Source organism: Triturus cristatus, chromosome 12 (assembly GCF_964204655.1).
Source record: "Triturus cristatus chromosome 12, aTriCri1.1, whole genome shotgun sequence".
NCBI classification, from domain to species: domain Eukaryota; kingdom Metazoa; phylum Chordata; class Amphibia; order Caudata; family Salamandridae; genus Triturus; species Triturus cristatus.
In genome coordinates, this window is record NC_140595.1 from 582654455 (window position 1) to 582682316 (window position 27862).

Sequence of the window (27862 nt, forward strand, 5' to 3'; positions counted from 1 at the left end):
AGTAGATTGCAGCATTGCACGCAGGGATGTGTGCCATGTCGATTCTTAATTTTTCTCTGCATCATAACAAGCAGCCTAGAGTGGCAGAGTATGTGGGTTAATGTGCAGTGCCCCTGAGGATGGCACAATAGCTGCCTTCCTCGGTCACAGAGCCCTTGGTACCCATGGTATCTTTTACAAGGGGCTTACCTAAGGCCAGAGATGTGCTAATTGGGGGTACAAAGGTACAGCATTGGGAAAGAAAACAGGCCCTGGGAACCCGATTGTCAGGGACCCAGGGCACATCAAGACAATCCGGTGTCAGGCAAAAAGTGGGGGATAACCATACAAAAAGGAGCACTTTCATACATATATGCCTCTAAAGATGAGTCATGTTGGGTTGGCTAGAAGGGGGCTAGCCCAGACTGCCAAGGCCTCTTTGGAGGCAAATCGGGGCTCTCTCAAAGTTATTCCTGGCCCAGGAACTGATGCTACATTAAAGGTCGAAATCTGGAAGGAAGATCCTCTAAATGAGTTATTTGACAAAGTCAAGGAATTACTTCTGTCCTAGAAGTGGGTTTTATCAAGGGCACTGGGGAAAGATGCCAGAGTCCATGAAAGACATTCTGGACACCTTTCCCCTTAGGTCCCCAGAACACCAACGGGCCCTCCCGTTTAACATTATGGCAAGTTCTCTTAACGTCTTCATGTTTGGATGATCGTTCAGAACAGCCTTGGTGTTACATTCTACAATGTGGCCACGGCCTATCACTTCGGAACTGGATGGTCTTTTTACACTAAAAAGTTTCACAGGTCGAACAAGTAGCTTCAACTGGGACCATCAGGAGACAGAGGCTGAAGACGCGCCTCTGGGCAGACCAAAGAAATTTACTACTACAATTATGGAAGAATTTAAAAGGTTTATCCTTGGGGCTCGTGGCCGGGCAAGATGGCCGATCGGACTTAATCCGTCTCAACTCCCGGTCCGCGCACGTTATCAGTGCGGCACAGTGCAACCACAGGCACCCAGGGGCGCTGAATCCGACAGCCTCTAGCGTGGGGGGAAGTATGAGGCACCCGTGGAGATAATTTATCTGGCCGGATCGCCGGGAGGAGCTTCGTTTCCCGCCACCGCTGCTACGGAGGACGACCGCGCCGCCATGTTGCAACATGGCGGCGCGGCGTCCGTGATCGCTGGCATTTTCCCTGATCGTGCAGCTACGAGTGGCGGGGGACACCCCGTGAGGACCGCTGCTTACCCCCAGGTAATGCTTGCTTGTGGGGCATCTTTGATGCGGGAGGCGCTTCTTCAGCAGCAGCTGAGTGCAGCGACCTTCGCCTTTGCCTGACCCTAACATGGCGGTTGTTTATCTTCAATTGGCGGCCGTCCGCGCTTCCCGCATCTAATGGTTACTGCAACTGGAGGTTTCACAGTTGGAGGGCGGATCTGAGCTCCTGTATACCGCGCCTGGCCCCACATACACTGTACCATTGCCAGGAGCTTTCTGGGGTCTTGTCTGCCTGAGTGCTTCCTCGCGCTGCAGCAGTGTGGAGACTGATGCTCGCTCGCTTTGGCAGGAAAGGGCTTTTTTACCACGCTGCCTGAGGTTGCGAATGGGCTGCTTGTTGCACCTAATGGACCCTCCTGCGCCCGCTACTGCTCCAGATGGACTGCCGGACTCTCTGGGCTCCCTATAGGCACCCGCCTATTCGAGCGCGCCTGGTTTTGTGACTCTTCTGACAAGCGACTCCCCTCTCTTGCCACTGGATGATAGGTAATCTCGCCTCAAGTGGAGTATCCGGTATTGGCTCTGAAATACATCTCTTCTCCAATGCTTAATCTACGGCTGCTGCCGTCACCTCATGGCACTCCATGGATGTCAAATATCCCACGCTCTCTTTGGAGTTGTTTGCGCTGCATTGTGGGGCCTAGCCTTATGCCGCCTAAGAAATCAAAGGGCCACCCACCGTATAAACTCTCGAATTTCTTCGCTGTGGCAGAAAAACGTTTCACTCTTCGGGGCGAAGCAGGTGCTCCAGCAATGGTCCTTACAAAAACTGATCTCTTGGCCATGTTTAGAGACTTTAAATCTGAATTGCGCAGTGACATCAGTCAGGATATCAAGGCTTCTATTGAGCAACTGCGTTCGGATCTGACGGATCGCCTGTCCTCCCTCCAGCAAGATGTTGAAGCTGTGGGCTCCAGGATCCTGGACCTTGAAACGCAACACCAGGAACAGAAACAACTCTCTACCGAGCTCCGGGAGGATGTTCGTACACTCCAGGAGCAACTACAACAGGCGCAACTTAGGGCTGAGGATCTTGAAAACAGGGCCCGGAGAGAGAATCTACGCATCAGAGACCTGGAGGAGGGCGTGGAGGGACCGGACCTGGAGGCCTTCATGGTGGGTCTGTTCTCGGAGATCCTAGCCCCACAGACTCTTAAAATAAAACTGGACAGAGTACTTCACGTGGGAGCGCTGCAACACGGCGAGAAGAAGCGGGCCGCGACGTCTTAGCAAAGTTCCATTCCTTCAAGGCGGCGGTTCTCCAGGCTGCTAGGACAAAAGACTCCGTCTCATTTCCGGGCCATTCTTGCGCCATCTTCCAAGATGTCTCGCCATCTACACTTGCCCGCCGGCAACTGCTCAGACCAGTCACCGCTAAACTGCAGGATGACAAAATCCGGTATCGATGGACCCACCCGTTTGGGCTCTCCTTTGACTACCATAACAAACGACGTCATATTACCGACCTGCAGGAAGGTATGTTGTTGTTGGGTCTCCCCACCGATGCGGACACTTCACTGCACGGTAAGAAGGGAGAATCCTCCCGAAGCTCTACAAAGGCTTCTGCCTGGACTGCTGGATCACATAAGGGCCGGCGCTAACCACTAACACTCTGCACTTCGGATTGCGCTTTTTTGACCATCCATGTATCGATCACGTTCTTCGGTGTCTCCGGTGGCACCTGGGGACACCCGTTGGACTCTGGCTATGACCTGAACTACCCCTCTAGCCTCACGCTTACGCCCCTCTGCAGTACTACTTCGCCTCTATGCTCGTAGCGGAGGGGGTCATGGACTTGGTGGCCTTTATGCAGTAAGGTCCCTGTTGCTGCCTTTTTTCTTACAGTCTGTCCTCACGGCCAAGACAGGTTAGCAATGTCTTAAGGCCTGTTATAGCTTTCACGGGGTTGTCTTTGATGTTTTTCATATCTACAGCGCTTTCAATGCAGCGCTTACTGTGACACTGCCTTGTAATGAGGTACTCGCTTGGAACATTTCAGTTAATCGCACAAATATGCTCTTGATACAGTTTTTTCGCACTGGGGCGGGCATGGACGGGGTCCTCGGACTTGATGTTCCACCTGGGCCCTGCAGGGCCTCTCCGCCCTGGCGGAGGGATCACCAGTAATGTATGTACGGTTTATCCAGTTACTTTTGTTCTTTTTTGTTTAGGGGGGGGGGGGGTAGGGTGCGGGTGGGTAGTGGTGGCGGCTTTTAACGCAGGGGTTTGTGCAGATGTATGACTATTGGGTCGTTGCCAGTGGAAGACAAGGATGTTCATGGCTTCAAGGGGTGGGTCGGCGGATTGGGTTCCTAGGTGGCGGGGGGCTTCTGGCTGAACGGTGGTGCTTACTTTCTGTCATGATGCCAATTGTTATTGGTACTTGGAATGTCAAGGGGCTCAATTCCCCCCCAAAACACCACAGGGTGTGGAAATAGATTGAGGACCATCATCTTGATATTGTAGCATTACAGGAAACCCACCTTGCCAGAGCTGAGGATACGCGCCTTAAACACAAACATTTTCCACTAATATACAAGTCCTCAGCCCATACGAAACAGAGGGGTGGCTATCCTATTTCGCTCCTCTGCCCAATTTCAACCGCTGGGGGTCCAGAGGGACACAGATGGACGTTGGCTTATGGTTAAAGGGCACTTGCGAGGGAAAATCAGCACCTTGGCCGTGGTATACGCTCCCAATACGGGCCAGACGTCCTTTTTACATACATTTTTGGGGAAATTGACAGACTTCGCAGATGGGCCACTAATCCTCATGGGAGATTTTAATTTGATCTGGCGAAAAGATCACGACAGGTCACACACAGCGCTCGGGATTGGGCTCCTTTTCGGAAGCCACGCAACAACGCTTTCACGACTTAGGGCTTCTGGACACCTGGCGCACTCTATTTCCGCAGACGGGAGACTAAACTTTTTATTCTCATGTTCACAACACTTACTCACGCCTTGATTATATCTTTATTGGTCAATCTCTACATGGAACTTTACAGGACGCCAAGATTTTCCCCCTGGCTGTGTCTGACCACAGTCTGCTGTCCCTTAGCCTCAGCTGGTATGGGAACTCCCCAAATAATTCCAGGTGGTACTTCCCCCGATCGCTAATTCGAGACAGGGTCTCCTGTACTAAATTACGGGAAACTATCACTCGTGTCTTTGAGACTAACCGTCCAGAAGATACTTCAGAGCTTACTACCTGAGATACTTTTAAAGCTGTCATGCAGGGGGAATGTATTGCCCTTAATGCGGCATTGAATAGGAAAAGGGCTAAAGAGCGGGAACAATTGGAAAATGAGTTGAGTGCTATTGAGCGTTCTCACAAACACAATCCCACACGACAAACTCTACGTAACCTCACGGCACTTCGGGGCAAACTCAGGGCTATCTATAACAATAGGGCGGAATTTACACTCCTCAAGTTGCAGCATATGTGCTACTCCCAGGGTAATAAAGTTGATAAACATCTTGCCAGACAACTGCGGGGTAAACGGGAGAGAGAATATATAGGTGGCATCAAGGGACCAACAGGGGACGTTACGTATAATGACGAGGGGAAAGCTGACCTCTTTGGGACTTTCTATTAAAATCTTTATACGGGGGACTCTTTGGATCCAGTTGCTCAACGAGACTATTTACGGACCCTACCCATACCCCAGGTATTGGACGAGTGGAATGCCGCTCTCATGGCTCCTATCACAGAAGCTGAGGTTGTTGCGACTATTAAAGCCCTGAAGCTCCACAAGGCTCCCCGGCCGGATGGTCATACTGCACTCTTTTATAAAACATTTGCCCCAGATATTACTTCTCATCTTGTTCGCCTTTTTAACACTATAGCGGAAAACGGTACCACCACCGGCTCTATGGCCAAGGCCGTGATTTCGGTGATACCCAAGCTGGGGAAAGACCCCCAACGCTGTTCGTCTTATCGGCTGATTGCCCTATTAAACCTAGACTCAAAATTGTATTCTTCCATCGTAGCCAAACGCCTGAATAATATTATGCCCAATCTTATACATCCGGACCAGTCAGGTTTTATCAAAGGTCGTCAAGCGCACGATAACACCCGTCGTATCATGCATTTAATTGAAAAAGCCAATAGGCATCACATAACTGTGGTCCTTGTGGGGTTGGATGCAGAAAAGGCCTTTGACAGGGTTGACTGGCCGTACCTTTTCCACACCCTCACAGCATTTGGGTTTTCGACGAAATTTATTACCATGATTAGAGCTAATTATCTACAACCCCGTTTTAAAGTATTAGTTAATCAGACCCCCCAGGATATAGCGGCATGGATTCGCAAATTTAGCGGCACAAATATGGAAATTTAGCGGCATTTTTGCGGCACTTTATTTTACTCATAATCATTCATTTTCAGCCTTAAATCAATGGAAAGTCTTTTAGCAGAGTATTCCACTTTGAATAGGCAACCTGGAATATGGAACAGAGGAAGCAGCCCACAGGTGAAGCCTGTTATCCTTTGGAAATGCAATTCTCCATTTGCTTTAGTATAGGTTGGTAGCAGTTATCACACCTTTTGACACACTGCAGGACCGGTGTTTGGCACATCCGTAACCCTTTTCTCACCTTAAGGTCTGAGGGCGGCTGGACACCGCTTTCGTGGACAGGCCATGGCCCTTTGAGCAGGATCGAGAAGGTCCACTGTGAGAAAAATAACTGACTTTATTAGTATGCAAACCTTTTGAAATCCTACCACTGCCCATTTATTTTAAAGCGCATCTGTTCCTTATTGGTAGCGACGGGAACCCGCATTCGGGTAGCCCTGCACTTTATAAATGTATTATTATTATTGTTCCTGAAGTACTTCTCTCAATCTTCTAAAGTCCTTCAATACAAATCCATAGGAAATCAAAGGGTTCTTGTCAAGAAAATCCATGGTCCTCCTAGCAAGCTCCCGGCTATATCAGGATTGTAGCACAATTGCCCAGCCAAGATGACATCAACCACAAGCGAAGGTATGCCTAGATATCCAAGATGGAGGCCAGCTGTCCAGACTACACAAGAGTTCATGGCCCGGTGGGAATCGTAGTTCATTGCCAATATGCTGTTATGTAGCGCGTTATCCATGCATCCAAAGCCTAAGCCACGACAGCGCAACACTGCAATTACCGCCAACCTTTCCTTACCTGGAAGATACTTGATGCTAGTGCATTTTGAAGATCTCTCCCTCATGCTTGCTCAGAACTAAGTAATAAGCAATATGTCCAGTCCTGTGATCTGAACTGCAAACTCACTGGTTGAAGTGCCTTGTATTTCAAGTTCTTGTCATTTGCAAAGCACATTGGTCTTCCATTAGCATGGCCCCCTAGCACTCTTGCTGCTGGGTGTGGCTCTGCAAGCTACTCTCGACTACTTGTTCTGTCCCAGAAGGCATTTCTCACAGAAGCTAGCTTTGTAGATGCTATGAGACCTTCAAGAGGCAGAGAACACAGTTACAAGCTTGTCCCCAATGGACTCAGATCAATATTTATATGTTAATACCACGTTTGCATTTCTTTAACACATTGCGTCCCAATAAATGGTTGCTGAATAATGAAATACCTGAAAACGGGACAGCGGAGTTGTTTTTCCAGAACAAGAAGATTTTGAGCACCCTTAAACCTTTGGCCCCACTGCCTCTTCTACACCCTCTGACACCTCTACATGTCAACGTCAGTCGATCATTCTTGGCCGTCTCTAATGCCAGTGTGTAGAGTCTTGTATCAGAAGCATCCCCAGAGAAGCCCCTCTGCGGGCCCTGAAGTACTCCGGGCGAGAATGCAGAGACTTACCGACAACTGCACCTCTTTAATGTATGCTTCACTGCCTTATTGATCAAGAGTATTGGCTGCTTCCCAGATACAAATAATAAAACAATTGTAGCAAAGCCTCCTATGCATGTAAATCAATGAGAGTGACAGGTGGAAATGAGACTCTTACTGCCGTGTGATGGAAAAGAAAGTGATGTAGGTCCAGCCCTTAATAGTCGGGAGAGGCTGGCCCTCTCCGGCACGGGGGCAGGCGGCAGGTAGGAACTCTCTATTCACCGGAAGGTGAGAGAACAAAAACTGACTTGCCTTTAATTATCCCCCTTCCGATTTCAACAGGGAACTTTTACAAAGTCAAGTATAAGACTTCAATGTATTCATTTACGGGAATAAAATGCGCGAACCTTTTATTCACACAGGTGCATTCTTGCACCGTTTTCATGTATCCTCCTCGCTTCCATTCTTTTCTATTTCTGGAATATATGTACTTTGCCATCTGTAGAATAATGAATCACTGAAAGTGTAGAGGACAGGGCTTTTTCAACTCCGGAGTAATGTCTGTTTTGGTAAACATGCCGCTGTTCTTCGCATCAGAGCTAACTTGTAACAGCTTCGTTCTCTAGAGCCCTCTTTCCTTACATCGTTACACACTCTCGCCCCCACTTTGGGCCTTGATTAACATTAACTTGTCTTTGGACACCACAGCTCTACAGGGGCAGCCAGGAGCTGGCTGAGTGGCCTGAGGGAGGGCGGAGCAGATCTGGGGTGGGCTCAGGTTGCGTTGGATTGGCATCGCACTGTTCTACCATTTCTTTAACACATTGCGTCCCAATAAATGGTTGCTGAATAATGAAATAACTGAAAACGGGACAGCGGAGTTGTTTTTCCAGAACAAGAAGATTTTGAGCACCCTTAAACCTCTGTGGTTACACATGCTTTGATGGACAAAGGCACACTATTTTGTGGCCACGTTCCAGAAACCTTTCATCATCAACTATGGGATTAGGTCACTTTTGTAAAAATTGCAGCATTTTTACAAAAGTGCCGATTTCGCGGGCACTTTTGTAAAAATCGCGGCATTTTTACAAAAGTGCCGATTTCGCGGCAAGCCGCGAAATCGCGAAATCCTGGAGGGTCTGGTTAATGGGGTCCCATCATCTCCCTTTCACCACTCCAGAGGCATCCGGCAAGGGTGTCCCCTTTCACCATTACTTTTCGCCCTTAGTATAGAACCCTTGGCGCTGGCGATTAGGTCTAATCCCGGGGAGACGTGCTCGCTTCTCTTACGCCTTACTGCGTCGCCCCCGCGGGGATTGGGCTCCCTGATATCCAACTCTACTATAAAGCTGCGCAATTAAGGGTATTAGTTGAGTGGTCTAAACAAGAATCAGAGAAGCACTGGTTGCACATGGACCGTAGCGTGACCGGTAGGACAATCTGGGATTTGATCTGGCGCCCTAGATGTGACAGGCCTAAAAACACCTACATCAACACTCCCACGCGCACGACCCTCAGGGTTTGGGATTCTGTCTCTCATGACGATAGATGGACCTCGTTTCCCTCCCCCTTCACGCCGATCCATTTTAATTCCGCTTTTTCTCTGGTTCTGCATAAGGGATCCTTTGATGCTTGGAGGAAGGGTGGCTGTTTAGCGCTGACACACCTATTTCATGGTTTTGATCTTCTTAGTTTTGACAATTGTAAACGGGATTATGAGGTAGGGCCCACGGAAAGATACCACTATGCTCAGCTGATGCACTGGGCCACCCAACCCCTCACAAAGTTTGAAGCCTTCCTCACCAGGACCTCCTCTATGAAAGGGGTCATTACCTTTTTATATAACTTTCTGCTTACAACGGCCCGGACCTCACGCCATATGACCATGTGGGAACATATGTTACAGCGGCCCATTTCTGACGAAGAATGGACGCACTTATGGTCTGACATTACGCATTTTAATCAATCCACGGAACTCAGGGAGGCGCACTTGAAAACCATGATGGATTGGTACCTACATCCAGCCAAGTTGCGTCGAATTTTTACCGCCTCTTCTGATGGGTGCTGGAAGGGCTGCGGGCTCCTAGGGGACTTTCAGCACATATGGTGGGATTGCCAGTCCATCCGCCCCCTTTTGGGAGGAAATCTTGGCGCATGTAAAAGTTATGTTGGGCTATCCTATCCCATCCCTTCTACCATGGCGCACACACTTCTGGGGCTTCGGGATCCCTCCCTAGAACATCAGACCAGAGCTGAGAAAATGATTATGTGGCTCTGTATTGGAGCAGCTAAGATTACCTTGGCGGCCGCATGTAAGAAAAAGGAGGCACCAGCTGTTTGCCTCTGGCACTCCCGCTTTGGAAACTGCTTAGCTTGGAGCGTATGTCCGATATCTTTAGGGATAACTACAAGAACTTTGAGTTTAAATGGGGTCCCTTGGTCGCCTTCCTTTCCTGAGGTCTAACCTCTGCTGTCTGTCCCGCCTCCATAAGAGCGCTTCACCTCTTTCAATTTTGATCGCGATTACAATACCATATGACCTATGCATTGTATGATTGTTGCCGCCACCAAGGGGAGGGAGGGGGGGTGGGTTTAAGGGAGGTATGTTTTGATTATTTTTTCCTTGTGGTTTCCTAGTTGTTTTTCTTTTGTTCATCTGAGGTACCATGGTAAAGTCCTACTGCTTATTCGGTGTCCTGTCGGCCATGTTATAGATTAGATGTGCTGTTCTACAGAGTACGGGACAATCTCGGACGAACGCTGCCTCACGATTTGGCTCAGAGAAGCCTCCTCTCCAGCTCCACAATGTTTTGACACTGTACCCTTGATCTAGACCACTTCCTTAAGATGGAGCTGGATTTCTACTGGTCATGGCACTTTTTGCGGTCTTAAGTCTATTACGGTGTTATTTGGCTCCCCTGCGTGGGATGCAACACTGCTATTATCTCAGATGTATGTTGTAAAACTTTTAATAAAAACAGTTTTGAAAAGAAAAAAAAAATAAGGCGTATCCTTTCATGCCCCCCTCCCCCACAAGTCATTCTCATAAGACTTGGTCCCAAAGTCCTTTGGTCCGATTCAGATCTCCAGTGTTCAACAGTCGCACAATGTTCTCATGTGATGGGGGTAATGATTATAGTGTCTCAATACCAACATTTTGCCGCTGACGTCCTGGAGCGCTTAAGATGCATTCTGAACCAAAACGGTGGGACAAAGAAATCTAAGGTGGAGTCTATGCCCTCGTGCATTACAGGTATCACAAGTAACCTTGTGATCAAAACAACTTGTAATGTCCAAGCCCAACACTAGATAGCAGGAACATGCATAGCATGTGATCTACAGCAGCACATGCAGCAACATATTTCACCTTGAGATCCTGACAGACACCACAGACAACTCACACTTCACTCTCATGGTTTAGGTCATATTTCGGAACCACCTGTGCGAGTACAGCACCATCATTTATAACATATATCATTGTGTACATCTCTTTAGCTTCCCAAAACAAGAATCAAGTCCCAGTTAATACCAAAGTGTTGTGTATATCTAGTTGAGTAGGATGCCACAAACAACATTTTCAGTAATGAGTTAATGCTTTCATAAAAATAGTGCAGGTCGCCTATTCCTATAGTTCAGTTTGTACTACAAATTCTTAGTATTATGAGACTGATGTTGGACTGCAAGTACAAGATGCTCTTCAGATAAGCATTTATAACAAGATCATGCAACTTTTTGCTATAATGAGGTAATTTTTGATCAGGTTTAATGGTTGTTCAGTTTGATATACAGATGAATAGTGGCAAGAGACCACATTATGACTATATCCAAAGCTTGCCTTGGCTAGTGATGTCAGCTACAGTGGTAGACACTCAATGATCAATGTATGTGGAGGTGCAGGAGAATGGAGTAGGGTCAATGTAGGAAATGAAAGACAAAGGTCGTGCATGTAAGCAATTGTTAATATACATGCAGTTTGCTGTCACTCCAGCTCTTTAAGTTGCTTGCTGTCTACAGGGGCAAGAGATGGACCTCAGGCTGCATTTTCTGGGGACTTAGTGGGAATGTAGGAATGTGCAAGTCTTTCCTTTACACTGTGATACTTTTAGCTTGCAGTGGTTAGGTTCTTTTTATGAGGAGCTGTTTTGGTGGAGTATTTTCAGTTTTCTCTAGGCAAGTTTGAGGGTTAGGGCATGATGAAGTTGAAGGTGGGAAGAAATCCAAACATCTCGAGACAGCATATAAAATGATTGCTGCAGTCTGTCTGATCTATGAAACATCTAGACACAATTCCTAGTTTCTAACCAGTGCCAAATATACGATACGTTTCCCTGTTGGGTATTTATTAGAGTTTAGGTGTAGAGGTGAACAAGTACAGTAAGACAGTATTGAAAATACATTGAGCTCATAAGGGAAAACAGAAGCATTACGCACAGCATCTGCATACTGACCAAATTTTTATGTTGCTAACCTACTTTTAGGGAGACCTATCAGTAGGGCATTTCTCGAGCACAAACTTGATGGTACTAATGCTTATAGCACTAATCGCAGGTATCACACTTGAATATACTTTTTCTTTCTTAAGAAAAATAGTATGAATGGAGTTTGTGTGATAATCTTCAAGAAGTCTAACTGTAGCCTGTTATCCATTGGTATTGCCAGACAGACTACTCTCGGTCTTCCACACTGCTATGGTAGCGCACACCATTCTGTATTGAAAGCTGGAGCGGTAGGTGTGGAGATGCAGAAATTCTGACATCCAATTCCATATTTGCTATCTTGAGATCCAATGAAGGTCAACCACATACTGTTGTATGTTAGACTAGAATTTCCAATGAGTTGTCTCCATGTAAATGTCTAACACTGTGGTGGTGACGATTGATCATAGCAGTATTCCGTGGGATTCTGGCACTATTTTTACAATTTGTGTTAGGTCATGGAGAGAAAAAATGAAACAATTTGTCCAACTTTTCACATTGAGGAGTGGCAGCCTTTCTATTTTGTTCGGGAGGCACAGTGTGGCATTCCTAGGGGTCACATGGTGGCAATGTTAGTATTGTGGCTTGCGCTGAAACCTTCTTTTGTCTGGTCCTTACTTGTAAGGGGCTTTTTGTGGGAATACCACTGTTGTCTTTCCTAGGAACAAGAAGCCTGAAAAATTAAGTTAAGATCTTCTAGGTAACTTATTGGTTTCTAGATCTGTTACAGACCATGTCCAATTGAGGTTCTTAGAGAAAGTGTATTATTCCAAGGATGTGTTAACTATCTACAGCAAATAATGCACTTGTTTACGAAATATGATGTTAATTAAGGGGGCTGATATGGGGCTGCTGTCACGCAAGTGTGCCGAGGCGTTTCTCCTGGGATGACAGATTTTGCAAAAGTTGAAAGCGATAAAAAAAAAAAACTTGACTGGTTATATTACAATAAATATTTTTAGTCATATAGAAAAACAAGATTGCCCTTTCCTCCTGTGACTACAAAAAGTACATTAATATTAAGCTGTGGGTAATAGCAGCTGAGGGTGCCACAACTACTTGATGACAAAAATGGTTTCTACTCTTCTGAACAGCTACATAAGGAGTTTGTGCTCAAGGTTCCCTCCCTGCACAACAGCAAATGATATTCTGCACATCATGTTAATCTACAGAACTTCCCATGATACAGAATCAAATGATAATTTTTTATTTACATAACAAAACTAAATATTTTAATCAACCATGTGACCCTTACTGGCAATTAACCCAAGTCTTCCATGAGCAATCAATTTCTACCCCTTGTTTCTCCATCTTACAACCCGTCTTAACCTAAAATATTGCATAAATTCAGTGTACCTGGATGGGCTCCTCCTCTTCACACTGGCCTGACACCAAAAGGTCTCCATATTCTCCCATACACCAAGAGGATACCTGTACTAGAGGTTGCTGAAGGAGCAAAGAAGAAAACATAGTTAATGATCCTAGCATAATCACTCATTTCCACTGCACAAACCTGATTAGGCTAAAAAAACAATCACATCTCTACTTGTTTCTAAAGTCCAGGAAGGAAACTCATCCTACCCATATATAAATATAAATATTAACAAATCATATGTATTCTAACTCTAATCATTTAGAAAAGTTATGACATAGAATCTGAACGTTCAGCAGTTATTTTTTTCCTTCAGCCTCTATACTTTTTTTTCCCCAATATATGTCTCAAAACCTATTTTGACCAAACAAAAAAAATGTGCTAATTATATGTTGATTTAACAAATACATTAAGCCAGTATATTCCATGCCAAAATCCTCAAAGGGTGTAACCCATACATTGGCTATCTGAAAATGGCCAAGAAGCATTATATCATTAAGACAACACCCATCAGTTGAAATGTTTGACAAAATGATATAAGCTAGGAGTCCAAAGCAATTGTGGTTTCAAAGTTATATTTTGCAAACAGTTTGAATAAACATGCCAATTAGATATGATAGCTGCTTTTCTTAACAAACTCAAAAGAATAACTACATTACAAAACTTTCATCTGATCCCAAACCAACTACTTATATAAATATGGCCATTGGTGAGTGTAGGAAGCGGACTCTGAATATACTATACCAAAGTGAGGTATAGTGTGCACAGAATCCAGTGGACCCAAAAGGTAGGCAGAGGTAAAGTAGATAGCACCTCACTCTCTATTTGTGGTAGTGTGGTCGAGCAGTAAGGCTTTATCAGAGGACAGTGTTAAGCATTTGTTGTACACAGTCAGCAAATCAAAGACTGACCTTCAGACCAATTGTTTTTGTATAAAATATTCTTTTAGTTATTTTATTTCCTAGAACCAAGCAAGCTTGGCACAGGTAAGTGATACAAACTTTGCAGTAAATATACAGTTGTAATACAGTTTTGTGAGAAAGTGGCTCTGTATATACTGTTTCCAAATAGGTACAGGGTGTACAGAGTCCACAGTCCCCAGAGGTTTGGCAGAGGCTAAAGTTAGATATAACCTTACTCTCTAAAGTGGTAGCTTGGTCGAGCAGTAAGGCAGTATCAGAGGACAGTGTAAAGCATTTGTTGTACACACTCAGCCAGCAAATGGTCTCACACACTCAATAACTGAACTCTAGGCCAATGGTTTATATATAAAAAAATATATATGCTTGTTTTATTTTAGAACCAACAATAGGCATTAAAATATACTGTCTCAGAATGAGATGCTTTATATAAATACTTTTGCAATATGCAATTGACTTTTGTAGACAGTTACAAGTGGTTGCAATAGGCAACACAATTCTAAACACAATAATGCATTGAGTTCAATGGAGGTTTCAAGTTATTTGCCACAGATTACTTTTAGGATAACTTTTGGAATTCCAGGACTGGATCCTATATTCAGTCCTGGGTCAGTATTTGGAATCAGGTGATAAAAGTCGACTTAATTACTGTGATGATTTTTAGACAATATTTTGCTATTTTAAAAGCTGACAGAAAATATTTCATAGAAAACAGTCAATGATTCCCTATGGCAGAAAATTCAAGTTGCAGGTATAGTAGGTTATTGTTACTTTTGTAATCCAGTACTGGATGCCTAAACTCGGTACTGGGACCTTTATCCAAAACCTGTAGGCAATTACGTTTTCAGATATTATACGATTTTTAAAGAATATTTAAAGATTGCAGAAATTGACAGAAGAAATTTCACAGAAAAACAGTCAATGATTTCCTATGGAAGAAATATGGGTTACTGGTAAGTACAGTTGTAAGTATTTTTCAGAGTCAGTGCTGGGCACCAAGATCCAGCACTGGGAGCTCACCTAAGAGCAGGTGAGTATTTTCGTTTTCGTTACTCGGCTGATTTTTGGTGAATATTTTAAGTTTTGAAAAGCCCACACTTAGAAGAAATTTGAGGAAAAGCCAGTCAATGTTACCCTATGGAGAAAATTGAGTTATCAGTTTAAAGGTAAGTACTCGACTGGCAGAGTTAGGTTCTGGGCATAGACTCAGGTGTCTCCCAGGGTCAGGTAGGTACAGTTGGTTCACTCTCAGCAGCACAAGGGCGGCCGGGTGCAGAGAGAGTTAGGCCCAATGTTATCCTATGAGAGGTAGGGGGGGGGGGGGGCCTTGGTTGGTGGCTGCTGACTAGCAGGCCACGCAGCTGTGGGAGCTGGGCTCCTGGTCACTTACTCAGGGCAAGTGGGGAAGTAGATAGGTGTAGAGGTTGCACTGCCAGGGCCACTCGGGTGGCTGGGTACAGGGTGCTTTTGAGCCTTCGGGCGCTCAATTGATTTCAATAGCAAATCTCCGGTTTAGAAAAAAACTGCAAGCTCGGGGACGAAGACTCTTCAGGTGCCACCACCACTGCGAGAGGTAAGTTGGGTAGTTGGAGGATAGGTAGGTACCCCGGGATTGGGCACAGGGGGCCGTGGGGTGCAGGGGTGCCTTTTGGTGTCGGGAAATCTTACCCTCTGTTCATCGCGGTTGGGGGGGGGGGGGGGGGGGCACCTTGTTCTGAGGCTGCAGGCTTCTACAGGAGTGTCGAGGGAGGTTCTTGGGTGCCGGACTCAGGGTCACAGTCGCCATGGGGTCGTCCTCGTGGTCTTTGTTCACTCTGGCACAGGCCAGGCTTGGCTAGTGCAGAGTGTGCTGGGTTCGCGGTTCCGGGCTGCTGCCAGGGATAAGAAGTAGATTTTGAATAGAGCCTCTACTCATGGGAGGCCCAGGGGTTTAGAGTCAAAAGGTAGCCAGGTCCTCCGGGGTTTGTGAGGTTGCTGGCCACAAGAGATGCCGGGTTGGAGCAGGAGCAGGTTCGAGGGTCGACAGGCCGGTAGGGCTGGGGCTAAAGCAGTTGGTGTCTTCCTCTTCTTAGCAGCTGCAGGACAGGTCTTCTTTCTTCTAGCTCTTCTTCGGATTTTTGGAATCTGGGGAAGGAAGGTTCAGGGTGCCCCTAAATACTAGATTTAGGGGCGTTACAGGTAGGTGAAGGGCAGGGACCAATGGGTCCCTGTCCTGGGGTGGGTACACACCCTATCCTGCCTCTCTCCTGTGGGAGGGGGGCAGTAGCCTAATCTTGATGGGCTCCCCATCTTCAAGATGGCGAGAGCCCGGGGATGTGCTTCACCTCGCCTCCCCACCTGAGGGGTGGGGTTGGCAGGCTGGCACATCCCCTGTCCTTATTTTGGGTTTCCGGCCAAGCTTCCCGCCAGAGTGGGGGGTTGCAGTGGCCTGGGGAAGCTCACAGAGGCGGCATGGTATGCCCATCCTGGGGGAGGAGATTTAGCACCACGCCCAGGATGTGCATTGTTGCAGACCCAGGAGAGCAGGGGCTCTCCTACCCAGGGGTCCAGCAACATGTCTGCTGTGTGGCAGCCTCAGAACAGACGTGGATTGTAGGTTAGGTTTCAAGGGGCATCTCTAAGATGCCCTCTGTGGTGCTTGGTACATTAAATCCCACACTGGCATCAGTGTGGATTTAATGTGCTGAGCAGTTTGATACCAAACTTCTCAGTCTTCAGTGCTGCCATTATGGAGCTGTGGAGTTCGTGTTTGACAAGCTCCCAGCACCATGTACTCTTAAATGGCAGCACTGCACTTACAGGGCCCAGGAATGGACCTGGGTACTGTAGGGGCACAGGGCTCCTGCCTCTGTGCCCACACCACAGGCATAGGGCACCCAGCTAGAGGGGTGGCTGATGTATGCCAGGGCAGTGTAGGTTGTGGTCATGGCACACAGGGATGTGTGCCATGTCGTCTCTCGGTTTTGTCTTGTACCCAGACACTCAGCCTGCCAGGGCAGTGTGTGTGTGTGTGTTAGGGTACAGGGCTTCTAAGGGTGGCACAATGAGCGCTGCAGCCCTTAGAGGCCTTCCCTGGTCACAAGGCCCTGGGTACCTAAGGTACCACATACCAGGGGCTGACATGTGGCCAGGGTTTGCCAATTTGGTTTTGAGGCTTTTGTTTAGGGAAGGAACATAGGCCCTGGGCACCTGATTGGCAGGAGTCCAGGGCACACTCAGTCAAAGTACATTCAGCAAAAAGTGGGGGCATACCATGCAAGAAAGATGGCACTTTCTCACAAGTTTGGATTCTAATTGTATATGCACTTTGTTTTGACTTACAGTATTGTTACTGAGAAATTCAATACTTTGTAAATACAGTACATATACTTTGAAAGGGCTTTCTAGTAAAATTACCAGTACATTACTTTCAGATTAATTTTCGTACACAGTGTAGTATACCTGGATACTACAATGGGACATTTCCTGTAAAAAGATAAGTAAAAGCGTTTTTGTTGGTTAGTACAATTTTAAAGAAATGCTTTAAGTTTTCCACACTTAAAAACTTTTCATAGAAAAACAGTCAATGTTATCCTATGGAGGAAAGGAATATGCTACTTACCAGTATGCATCTGTTCTTGGCATGTAGAGCTGCAGATCTACACACTGTGCATAGATCGCCATCTGGTGTTGGGCCCGGATGTTTGCACTTGTTTTTGTCTTGGAAAGTCTTTGGAAGTCACGAGGTATGGGATCATAGTGCGCTGTTGCAGGGATTCTGCTCATGCACAGAACTATGCGCAGGAAACCAGCACCTCAGTGAATTGCGGTGTACCAAAAACTCACCTCAGGACCCAGAACCCCTATCCGACTAGCAGCAGTGTCTCATTCGCTCTCCGTATCATCTCGAAGCTACCAATGATTAGACAACCCAGAACATGCGACTTCGAGTACTCTCAGGAATGGTGGGAATTAGAAATACCTGTTAGTTATTATTCTCATATCAGTCCACAACAAGAGTAATCAGAGACACAGTAAAGTTTAAAATGTTTATTTTAGAAACTACGTGTCCTAAGATGCAGTGCTTTGGCTAACATAAGCAGACAAATGATTAAAATTAAAACCATCAGCATTGTTACAATACCATAGAAAATGAAGGGAGAAGGAATATGCTACTTACCAGTATGCATCTGTTCTTGGCATGTAGAGCTGCAGAGTTGTACACTTAGCATAGATCGCCATCTGGTGTTGGGCCCAGATGTTTGCAGTTTGTTTTTCTTCTTGGACAGTCTTTGGAAGTCACGAGTTTGGTGACTCCTCCTTCGGTCCGTACTGCGCATGGGCTTCGGCTCCATCCTCAGATTGTTTTTCGCCAACAGGGAAATGATGGAGCTTGGTAATCACAGTGAGAAACCCATGTGTGTAGTATCTAAATAAGATGTACTGGAACGGATACAGGTAGCCGGGGAGGCGGGTGGGCGTGTACAACTCTGCAGCTCTACATGCCAAGAACAGATGCATACTGGTAAGTAGCATATTCCGTTCGAGGCATATGAGCTGCAGATTGTACACTTAGCATAGATTATATAGCAGTACCCAACCCTAGCGGCGACCACCGGTATCCGTTGCAGTGGTTGGAAATAGTGTCTTTAGTACAGCCTGGCCCACTCTAGCTTGCTGCTTGGAATGCACATCTACACAGTAATGTTTTGTGAAGGTGTGCGGTGTAGACCATGTGGCTGCTTTGCAGATGTCATCTAAGGGTATATTCCCTAGAAAGGACATAGAAGCCTCTAACTTTCTTGTAGAATGGGCTTTAGGCGGAACAGATAATGTTCTTTTAGCCTTTTGGTAGCAAATCTGTATGCATTTTACAATCCACCTAGCTATCCCTGATTTAGAAATGGGGTTGCCTTTATGTGGTGGAGAGAAGGAAACGAACAATTGTTTAGTCTTCCTGAAGGGTTGCGTTCTTTGTATGTAGTATAGCAACGCCCTTTTCACATCAAGTGTGTGTAAGGCCCTTTCCGCAACAGATTGGGGTTGCGAAAAGAAGACAGGTAATTTCACTGATTGATTGAGATGGAAGGGGGAAATGACTTTGGGCAGAAACTTCGGATTTGTGCGAAGTATGACCTTGCTGTGATGCATTTGTATGTAGGGTTCCTGTATGGTGAACGCTTGTATTTCACCAACCCTTCTAAGGGAAGTGATAGCTACAAGGAAAGCTGTTTTCCAGGTGAGAAACTGTAGCTCGCATTTGTGCATTGGTTCGAAGGGCGGACCCATTAGTCGTGTGAGAACTAAATTTAGATTCCATACAGGGGAAGGTGGTGCCCTGGGAGGAATTACTCGATTAAGGCCTTCCATGAAGGCTTTAATAGCGGGCACTCTGAAGAGTGATAAATGCTGTCTGTTTTGTAGATAAGCAGCGATCGCTGCTAGGTGTAGGCGTATGGATGAATATGCCAGGTTACACCTGTGAAGATGGAGCAGATAGCATATGATGTGCTGTATGGATGCATCTAGAGGGTTGATTGTATTATTACGGCAGTAAATTACACATCTTTTCCACTTTGCGGCATAGCATGCTCTAGTGGTAGGACGTCTGGCTTCCATGATGATGTTCATGCAATCAGGGGGAAGGTTAAGGTATCCGAATTCTAAGATCTCAGGAGCCAGATCGCCAGGTTGAGCTGAGCTGGGTCCGGGTGCCTGATTTCTCCATGGTTCTGGGTTAGGAGGCATGGGGATAGGTGCAGTTTTTGATGTGGCACCACTGATAGTTGTAGTAGCGTGGTGTACCACGGCTGCCTGGCCCACGTGGGAGCTACCAGAATGAGTGTGAGGGAGTGCTGTTGTAGCTTCCTGACCACTAATGGAATTAGTGGGAGAGGTGGAAAGGCGTATGCAAATCTGCCTGACCAGTTCATCCATATCGCATTGCCCTTGGACAATGGGTGTGGGTATCTGGCGGCGAAGCTTGGGCATTTTTTGTTTTCGTGGGTGGCGAAGAGGTCTATCTGAGGATGCCCCCACTGTTGGAAGAATGGGTGAAGAACTTGTGGATGCAGTTCCCATTCGTGTAGTTGTTGCGTTTGTCTGCTGAGCAGATCTGCCATGGTGTTTTGTACGCCTGGAACGTGCTGTGCCAGGAGAAAGATGTTTTGGGGAATTGCCCATCTCCATATGCTCTGGGCTAAGCGGGAGAGCTGGGGAGAGTGTCCCCCCCCCTGTTTTTGTATATAATACATCGCAGTCATGTTGTCTGTGCGAATGAGGACTGCTTTGCCCGAAATCTGTTTTTGGAAAGATTTTAGGGCTAGAAAGATCGCCAAGAGCTCCAGATGGTTGATGTGGAGCGATTTTTGCTGTGGCGTCTATAGACCTTGCATGGTGAGGTGTAGGAGGTGCGCTCCCTAGCCGGAGAGCGATGCGTCCGCTGTTAGAATCACCTGAGGAACCGGGTCCAGGAACGGCCGCCCTTTGGAAAGGTTTGTGGTGTTCCACCACTGCAGAGAGTGATGTGTGCTACCGTCCACCAACACCAGATCCGTCAGCTGACCCTGGGCCTGGTTCCACTGTTGTGCTAGGCACTCTTGAAGTGGACGCATGTGGAGTCTTGCATGGGGCACTATGAAGATGCAAGACGCCATCATTCCTATGAGCTTCATAAACACTCTTGCTGGAAGAGAGTGTTGAGGAAGGAATGTTTTGCGTAAGGCTTGAATGCTTGTGATTCTCGCTGAGTTTGGATAGGCAATACCCTTGGAGGTGTCTATAGTGGCCCCGAGATATTGCTTTGTGTGAGATGGTATGAGGTGGGACTTTTGGTAGTTCACCGTGAAGCCTAGCTGGTGGAGCAGTTGGATGGTGCTGTTTGTATGTTGCACACATTGGTGGTAGGACGCGGCTTTTATCAGCCAGTCGTCTAGGTAAGGGAAGACGTGAATATGTTGACGTCTGAGGTGTGCTGCTACTACTGCTAGGCATTTGGTAAACACCCGTGGTGCGGTGGTGACCCCGAAGGGGAGAGCTGTGAATTGGTAATGTTGCCCGTCCACCACGAACCTGAGGTATTTCCTGTGAGAGGGGTGTATTGGAATGTGAAAGTATGCGTCTTTCAGGTCCAAGGTTGTGAGAAAGTCTCCCTGGCAGAGGAGTGGGAGGACTTGTTGTAGGGTGACCATGTGAAAATGGTCTGAATGTATGTAGGCATTTAGAGGCCGGAGGTCGAGAATGGGTCTGAGGGTCCCGTCTTTCTTTGGTATTAAGAAATATAGGGAGTAGACCCCTAGATTTTGTTGATTGACGGTGACCTGCTCTATAGCGTGTTTTTGGAGGAGTGAGAGTACCTCTTGTTTGAGCAGTGTGGAATGTTCTTGAGACATTGGACGGTGCCTTGGTGGGATATTGGGTGGGGTAGATGTTAGTTCGAGACAGTACCCTGACCGAATGATTTGGGTCACCCATTTGTCCGATGTTATGGACTCCCATGTGTGGATAAAGTCTTGTAGTCTGCCCCCGACCGGAGTGGGATGGTCTGGGGGGAGCGGAGGGGAGTCATTGTGCGGGTGGGGTGGCAGAACGGGTGTTGTTGGTTTTGCCCCTGCCCTTATTGTTGTTGCCTCTGTAACCACCCCTTTGATTGCCCTTTGAAAAGGTATTTTGAGGAGGGGACTTGTAGGAGGCAGAGGCGTTATCGGTGGAGGAGCCTCTGCCTGTGCCACGAAAGGACGAGCGTCGAAAGGAACGTTTAGAGGCTTGTGTTTGGAGTGCCCCCATAGACTTTGCTGTGTCTGTGTCCTTTTTCATCTTTTCCAGCGCTTCGTCTACCTTTGGCCCAAAGAGAGTTTGCTGGTCAAAGGGGTGATTGAGTATGGACGCCTGGACTTCAGGCTTGAACCCTGAGATCCTGAGCCAGGCATGGCGACGAAGCAGGACACTTGTATTTATGGCTCTAGAAGCAGTGTCGGCTGCATCGAGGGCACACTTAATGGAGGTGTTTGTAATTAGTTTACCCTCCTGTATCAGGTCATGAGCCTTGCGCTTGTGTTTTTCTGGAAGGTGCTGCATAAGAGCCTCTAGTTCGTCATAGTGTGCTCTGTCATATCGTGCAAGCAGTGCTTGTGTGTTTGCAATGCGCCATATGTTTGCAGCTTGGGAGGCGGTGCGTTTACCAGACGCGTCCAGAAGTTTAGATTCCTTGTCTGGCGGTGGGGCTTCTCCTGAGGATTGGGAGTTAGCCCGCTTTCTAGCTGTGGAGACAACTAGGGAATCTAGGGGAGCAGGGCCCTTAATGTATGCAGGGTCTGTGGGTGCCGCTTTGTACTTCTTCTCTATTCTAGGGTTCAGTACTCTGGCCCTGACAGGGTCTTTGAACACCTCTGTAGCGTGCTTGGTGACACCCTTAAGCATGGGTAAAATAGAAGTGGATTTGTCTTGTATGTCAAATGTGTCCAGTAGGAAGTCTTCTTCCACTGGTTCACTGTGCATGTCCACCCCATGGTAGTGTGCTGCTCTCTGCACTAAATGATGAAACCCTAAGGAGTCCTCTGGAGGAGACGGCCTGGATGGGTATAGGTCGTCCTGAGGTATATCTGGTATATCAGGGTTATTGTAACCCTCCCATGGGTCTGGGGTCCCTGGTGGAGTGGGATCCATTGGGACGTCCGCCGGGTAATTGTCCGGGTCCCCATCATCCGGATCTGGGGATGGGGCCGGATCATAGTGAGGTGGAGGTGGCGGAGACCTGGGAGGGGGAGGGGGTGGAGGTGGTGGAGGAGGTAGGGGAGGCGGTAGTGGGGAGGGCACTCTGAGGGGAGAAGTAGCAGAGTCCTTCCTTTTGGGCGGTGGAGGAGGAGCCGGAGTATCAAGGCGTCTTTTCTTGATAATTAAAGTCAATAGTCCAGTCTTTGGATCTTTGGACAGAGTCTTTTGTAGAGGGTCTGGTGTAAACAGAGCCAGTGGCGTCGAATCGTCCGTCGGCACCGGTGATTTCGGAGCCGAGGACTTCGATGGTTTGTGTGCGCCATGCTTTTTTGGGGCCTCCTGTTTTTTCGGCGTCGAAGGAGTTTTCGGCGTCGGAGCGTCGGTGCCGACAGATTTATGTTTGTGTTTGGTCGGCACCGAGAGTCCAGGCTTCGGGACCGGTGGCTTCGGAGTCGAGCTGGATATTGCTTTCTTCGGTGCCGGATGCTGTTTTTCGGCACCGGGCGTCGGCTGGCTCGATCCCGAGCTGCCGTGAGACTTTGGATGCTTCGACACCGAGCCCGAAGGTGGGGTGATCGAAGCTTTGGTCTTGGTTTTGCCCAGGCCGACAGGCGAGGGAGTAACCTGAGTCTCTTTGGTTTTGGGCGCGGGGGTGGGAGGGGGCACAGTACTCACGGCCCGCTGCGCCGGTGTGATGTCCTCCACGTCGGAGTCGTCGGCTTCGGAAGCGCTGACGACGTCTTCTTCCTGCTCGGTGTGTGTTTGCCCCGAAGCTTTGGCGCCGTCTCCGAAGATGTCCGGTGGAGCTGGAGACGATGAGTGCGCCATGGTGCGTCGAGCTTTTCGATCCCGGATGGTTTTCTTCGATCGAAAAGACTTACAGGCGGGGCAGTCTCTGGCCTCGTGTTCTGGAGAGAGGCAAAGATTACACACCTGATGGAGGTCGGTGTGGGGAAATTTAGACCCACATTTTGGGCACTTTTTGAACGGAGTCCTTTCCATCGGCCGGGACCGGAGTCGAGGAGGGCCCGAAGGCCGGTGCCGATGTACGGGATGGAGAAAAGTGCCGCTTCGAGAGATGAAGATGATGATGAAGAAACTCGAAGATACGAGGATTTTCCGTCGAGGCTGGAACCGTAGAAGTTCGAAGCCGGAGCACGAAGTATCACATCCGAGCCCGATGGCGGAAAAAAACAATCTGAGGATGGAGCCGAAGCCCATGCGCAGTACGGACCATAGGAGGAGTCACCAAACTCGTGACTTCCAAAGACTGTCCAAGAAGAAAAACAAACTGCAAACATCCGGGCCCAACACCAGATGGCGATCTATGCTAAGTGTACAATCTGCAGCTCATATGCCTCGAACATCATGTTACAAATGACAGTGGAATACAACCACCCTCCCTTTGCTAGTAAGCTAGTATTATTAAACTAATAGAAGGTCTCTAGGTTTGAATGGGGAACCCCATACCGTAAATATCAGCTTAGGTGAATCACATCACAGGATCAGCTTTGCTCTCTGTCTGGAAAAAGTCTTCTCCAGCGTGTGTGTCTAACGCATGCAAACTGCAATATTAAAGGCGCTCGAGTTTCAGATATTTGCAGCTGTGTGCGTGTTATTGCTAGAGCGTGGGCCGATCAACCTGAATTCAAAAGCATACATTGTTTGTTGGCCCTGACTGTTTCTGCACACAATGTTCAGACCAAGGTCGCGGGGCACGTCTAGGGATGTGAACAACAGACCGTTCTCATGTGAAGAAAAGGCAGGCAAGCAGTTTTCATATAATAACATCTATCTGCAGTGTCGTGTGCAAAAGCAGCAAAAGTGGCAAGATGGCGTTTTAACTTCTAAGATGCTTATGCTAACATAGCAATGTGTGTATCTGGACCTCCGTCACCACTACACCCTCCCTTGATCGGACCACGAACAAATAGGGATACAATTTATGAACGCAGAGTTCAAGTTCGACAGTGACAGAACCAAGTGCATGTATTGTAGAACGGGAGAGAAAGTTAAAAAAAACCAGCGCTTAAAACTGAAAACAGAGAAAAAAGAAAAAGTATAATCAAAAAAAAAAAAGGTGTAGTGCGTACAAGGAAAGTTGGACGACATCAAAGTTAATCCATCAACGTGTAAGCACAATAAGTAGCGACAGCCTCCAAGAGGAAGTCATTATAATGTCAGGTAAAAGTGTCAGCTATCCAGTCTAACAAAGTAAATGAACATACAGGTTTCCTCGATAACTGGAGCCTCTAGCACAATCAGGGGGCAACTTGTGTGTTCCTCAAGGTAACTTCTTGCCAAGAAGTCATAAGCTGCCGTATAGATGTCCCAATTCCCTAGGACTCCATGTGCCGCTCCACAGGCCATAATCCTGATACCAGAACAGTCCAACTCATGAGCCACTAAGGGACCCATCAGTCGATCATAATCCGGGGCAGGAGACACCGAGTTGGTCAAGCACAAATCCAGAGCCCATTCCAAAGGACAATCAAGGCAATGAAAAACAGGTTGCACGCAAGTAAATAGGAAAACCGGAAGGACAAACCATAGGCTATGCTTAAGGTGGCCAGAAGCAATGTTCCATAATATTCAAGCATCCGGTTACGAAGATGGAGCAGCCGGGATTGGCTGTCGTGTGACACAAATTGTGCAGCCATTGCGCAGTAAGCAGACCAACAGCAGCACACCAGACGTGAGGGTGAGAATCAACGGGAGCCCGCCAAAGACGCTGGAAAAAATAGAATGAAAAAATGCCGTTATCACACCAAAGATAGTTTGGAAGGAGGTCACGAGGCCGGAGCCCACAATTTTGAAAAAATGTGCCAAGCCAGTTGTTGACGAGGCATTGAATATAGTGTGAATCAGAGCACCGAAATGAAAGGGGAGATCAGTATTCAAAAGTGCATGCACCTCGGTGCGGGTGTTCGCTACGTGAAGGACAAATGTTTCACGGAAGGAAGTCAGAGCGACCTCTTTTCGAGACAATAGAGCCCTTATTCTGCTCATCTTGTTGAACTCTGCTTTCAAGGTTGGGATGGAAGGCCAGATGGATACATCCAGTCTCCCCTGCGGGGGCAGGAAAAGGACATTTTTACAGCAGACTACTCGTTGTGAGACAGTCACAACGTAGGGAATCCCCACCAGCATTCCGCAGCAAGCTTCATTATTCAAAAGTAAATAACTACTGTTAGCTAACAATGTAAAAGCGGGCGTAATAGCTGGTACCGGAACCCCTTTCAGAATGCAAGCTACATTCGGGGCCTGCACATTGCACGCACCATGCAATTGTATGTGCCTACAGACTACCGAGCGATCAGGCGTGGAAGTGCATTCTTCACCTTTCAAATAAACTTCTTTACCCTCTCTCATGCATCGGTATGTAAATGGGAGTGACCAAACTTCATGCAGGAAAGCAGTACCCAACGGTTCATATCTGCCTAGGGCATAATGTTTCATGCACGAACTGAACTTAAACAAAGGAAATGGTAATGTGATTAACCTGTGGATAAGCCACACAGCGGAGTTCAATTCGGCCACAGAGAGAGGCAAAGGTTCCAACTTTTCAATGTGCAGCAATGAATACGTTGAATCTTTCATGGACAAACTGTTGTTTTGTAGTCAGATTAAACGGCAGGAATAAAGACGAAGTATTCATGTAGTCCCAGGGAACTTTTCCAGCCTTCAATGTCTGCAAAGTCCATGCAAATTCCATTATAGAACGCAATTGATTCTGACCATGATATAAAACGGACAGACCATCCTGCACAATATCCACAACAGATGAAACAAAATTATCTAATGTGTAGATTCTGGAAGAAAGGGTGTTAATGCTATTATCGATAACAGCTAGTACTTTTTCCAAATTGGTTTGATCAATCGCTCTCAATCTGAAAGCAGCTTCAATTTGCGATAATTTCCAAACTTCGTTAGAAATAGCATACACCCACCTTTTGGACCTGCCACCCACAGGATCTTTAACAAAATAATTCAAATCTATTTTGTCATGTAATTTAGATAAGGAATATGCTACTTACCAGTATGCAGCTGTTCTTGGCATGTAGAGCTGCAGAGTTGTACACTTTGCATAGATCGCCATCTGGTGTTGGGCCCGGATGTTTGCAGTTTGTTTTTGTTCTTTGGACAGTCTTTGGAAGTCACGAGTTCGGTGACTCCTCCTTCGGTCCGTACTGCGCATGGGCTTCGGCTCCATCCTCAGATTGTTTTTCGCCAGCAGGGAAATGATGGAGCGTAGTAATAACAGTGAGAAACCCATGTGTTTTGTATCTAAATAAGATAGACTGGAACGGATACAGGTAGCCGGGGAGGTGGGTGGGCGTGCACAGTGTGTAGATCTGCAGCTCTACATGCCAAGAACAGATGCATACTGGTAAGTAGCATATTCCGTTCGAGGCATATGAGCTGCAGATTGTACACTTTGCATAGATTATATAGCAGTACCCAACCTTAGCGGCGACCACCGGTATCCGTTGCAGCGGTTTGAAATAGTGTCTTTAGTACAGCCTGGCCCACACTAGCTTGTTGCTTGGAGTGCACGTCTACACAGTAATGTTTTGTGAAGGTGTGCGGTGTTGACCATGTGGCTGCTTTGCAGATGTCATCTAAGGGTATGTTCCCTAGAAAAGCCATGGAAGCCCCTAACTTTCGAGTAGAGTGGGCTTTAGGTGGAACAGATAATGTTCTTTTTGCCTTTTGATAGCAAATGTGTATGCACTTTACAATCCACCTAGCTATCCCTGATTTAGAGATGGGGTTGCATTTATGCGGTGGAGAGAAGGAAACAAACAATTGTTTAGTTTTCCTGAAAGGTTGCGTTCTCTGTATGTAGTACAGTAAAGCCCTCTTAACATCAAGTGTATGTAGAGCCCTTTCCGCAACAGATTGAGGTTGCGAGAAAAAAACAGGTAATTCCACCAATTCATTGAGATGGAAGGGGAAAATGACCTTGGGCAGAAACTTTGGATTTGTACGAAGTATTACTTTGCTGTGATGTATTTGGAAGAAGGGTTCCTGTATAGTGAACGCTTGTATTTCACTCACCCTTCTAAGGGAAGTGATGGCCACTAGAAAAGCTGTTTTCCAGGTGAGGAACTGTAGCTCGCATTTATGCAGTGGTTCGAAGGGCGGACCCATTAGCCTTGTAAGAACTACATTTAGATTCCATACAGGAGAAGGCGGTGCCCTGGGTGGAATTATGCGTTTAAGGCCTTCCATAAAGGCTTTAATAGCAGGCACCCTGAACAGTGATAAATGCTGTCTGTTTTGCAGGTAAGCAGCAATCGCTGCTAGGTGTAAGCGTATGGAAGAGTATGCCAGGTTACACCTTTGAAGATGGAGCA

General features: G+C 47.0%; 1 protein-coding gene across 4 annotated transcripts in view; it reads right to left on the bottom strand.

Moving 5' to 3' along the window:
* AP1G1 (adaptor related protein complex 1 subunit gamma 1) overlaps window positions 1-27862 on the bottom strand; it is a 691372-nt gene that overhangs the window by 245129 nt on the left and 418381 nt on the right. For all 4 annotated transcript variants that reach the window (XM_085636792.1, XM_085636794.1, XM_085636795.1 and 1 more), the window contains one exon: window positions 12876-12965. In XM_085636792.1, coding sequence (XP_085492918.1) covers window positions 12876-12965 — 90 coding nt within the window. The remainder of the gene's footprint in view (window positions 1-12875; window positions 12966-27862) is intronic.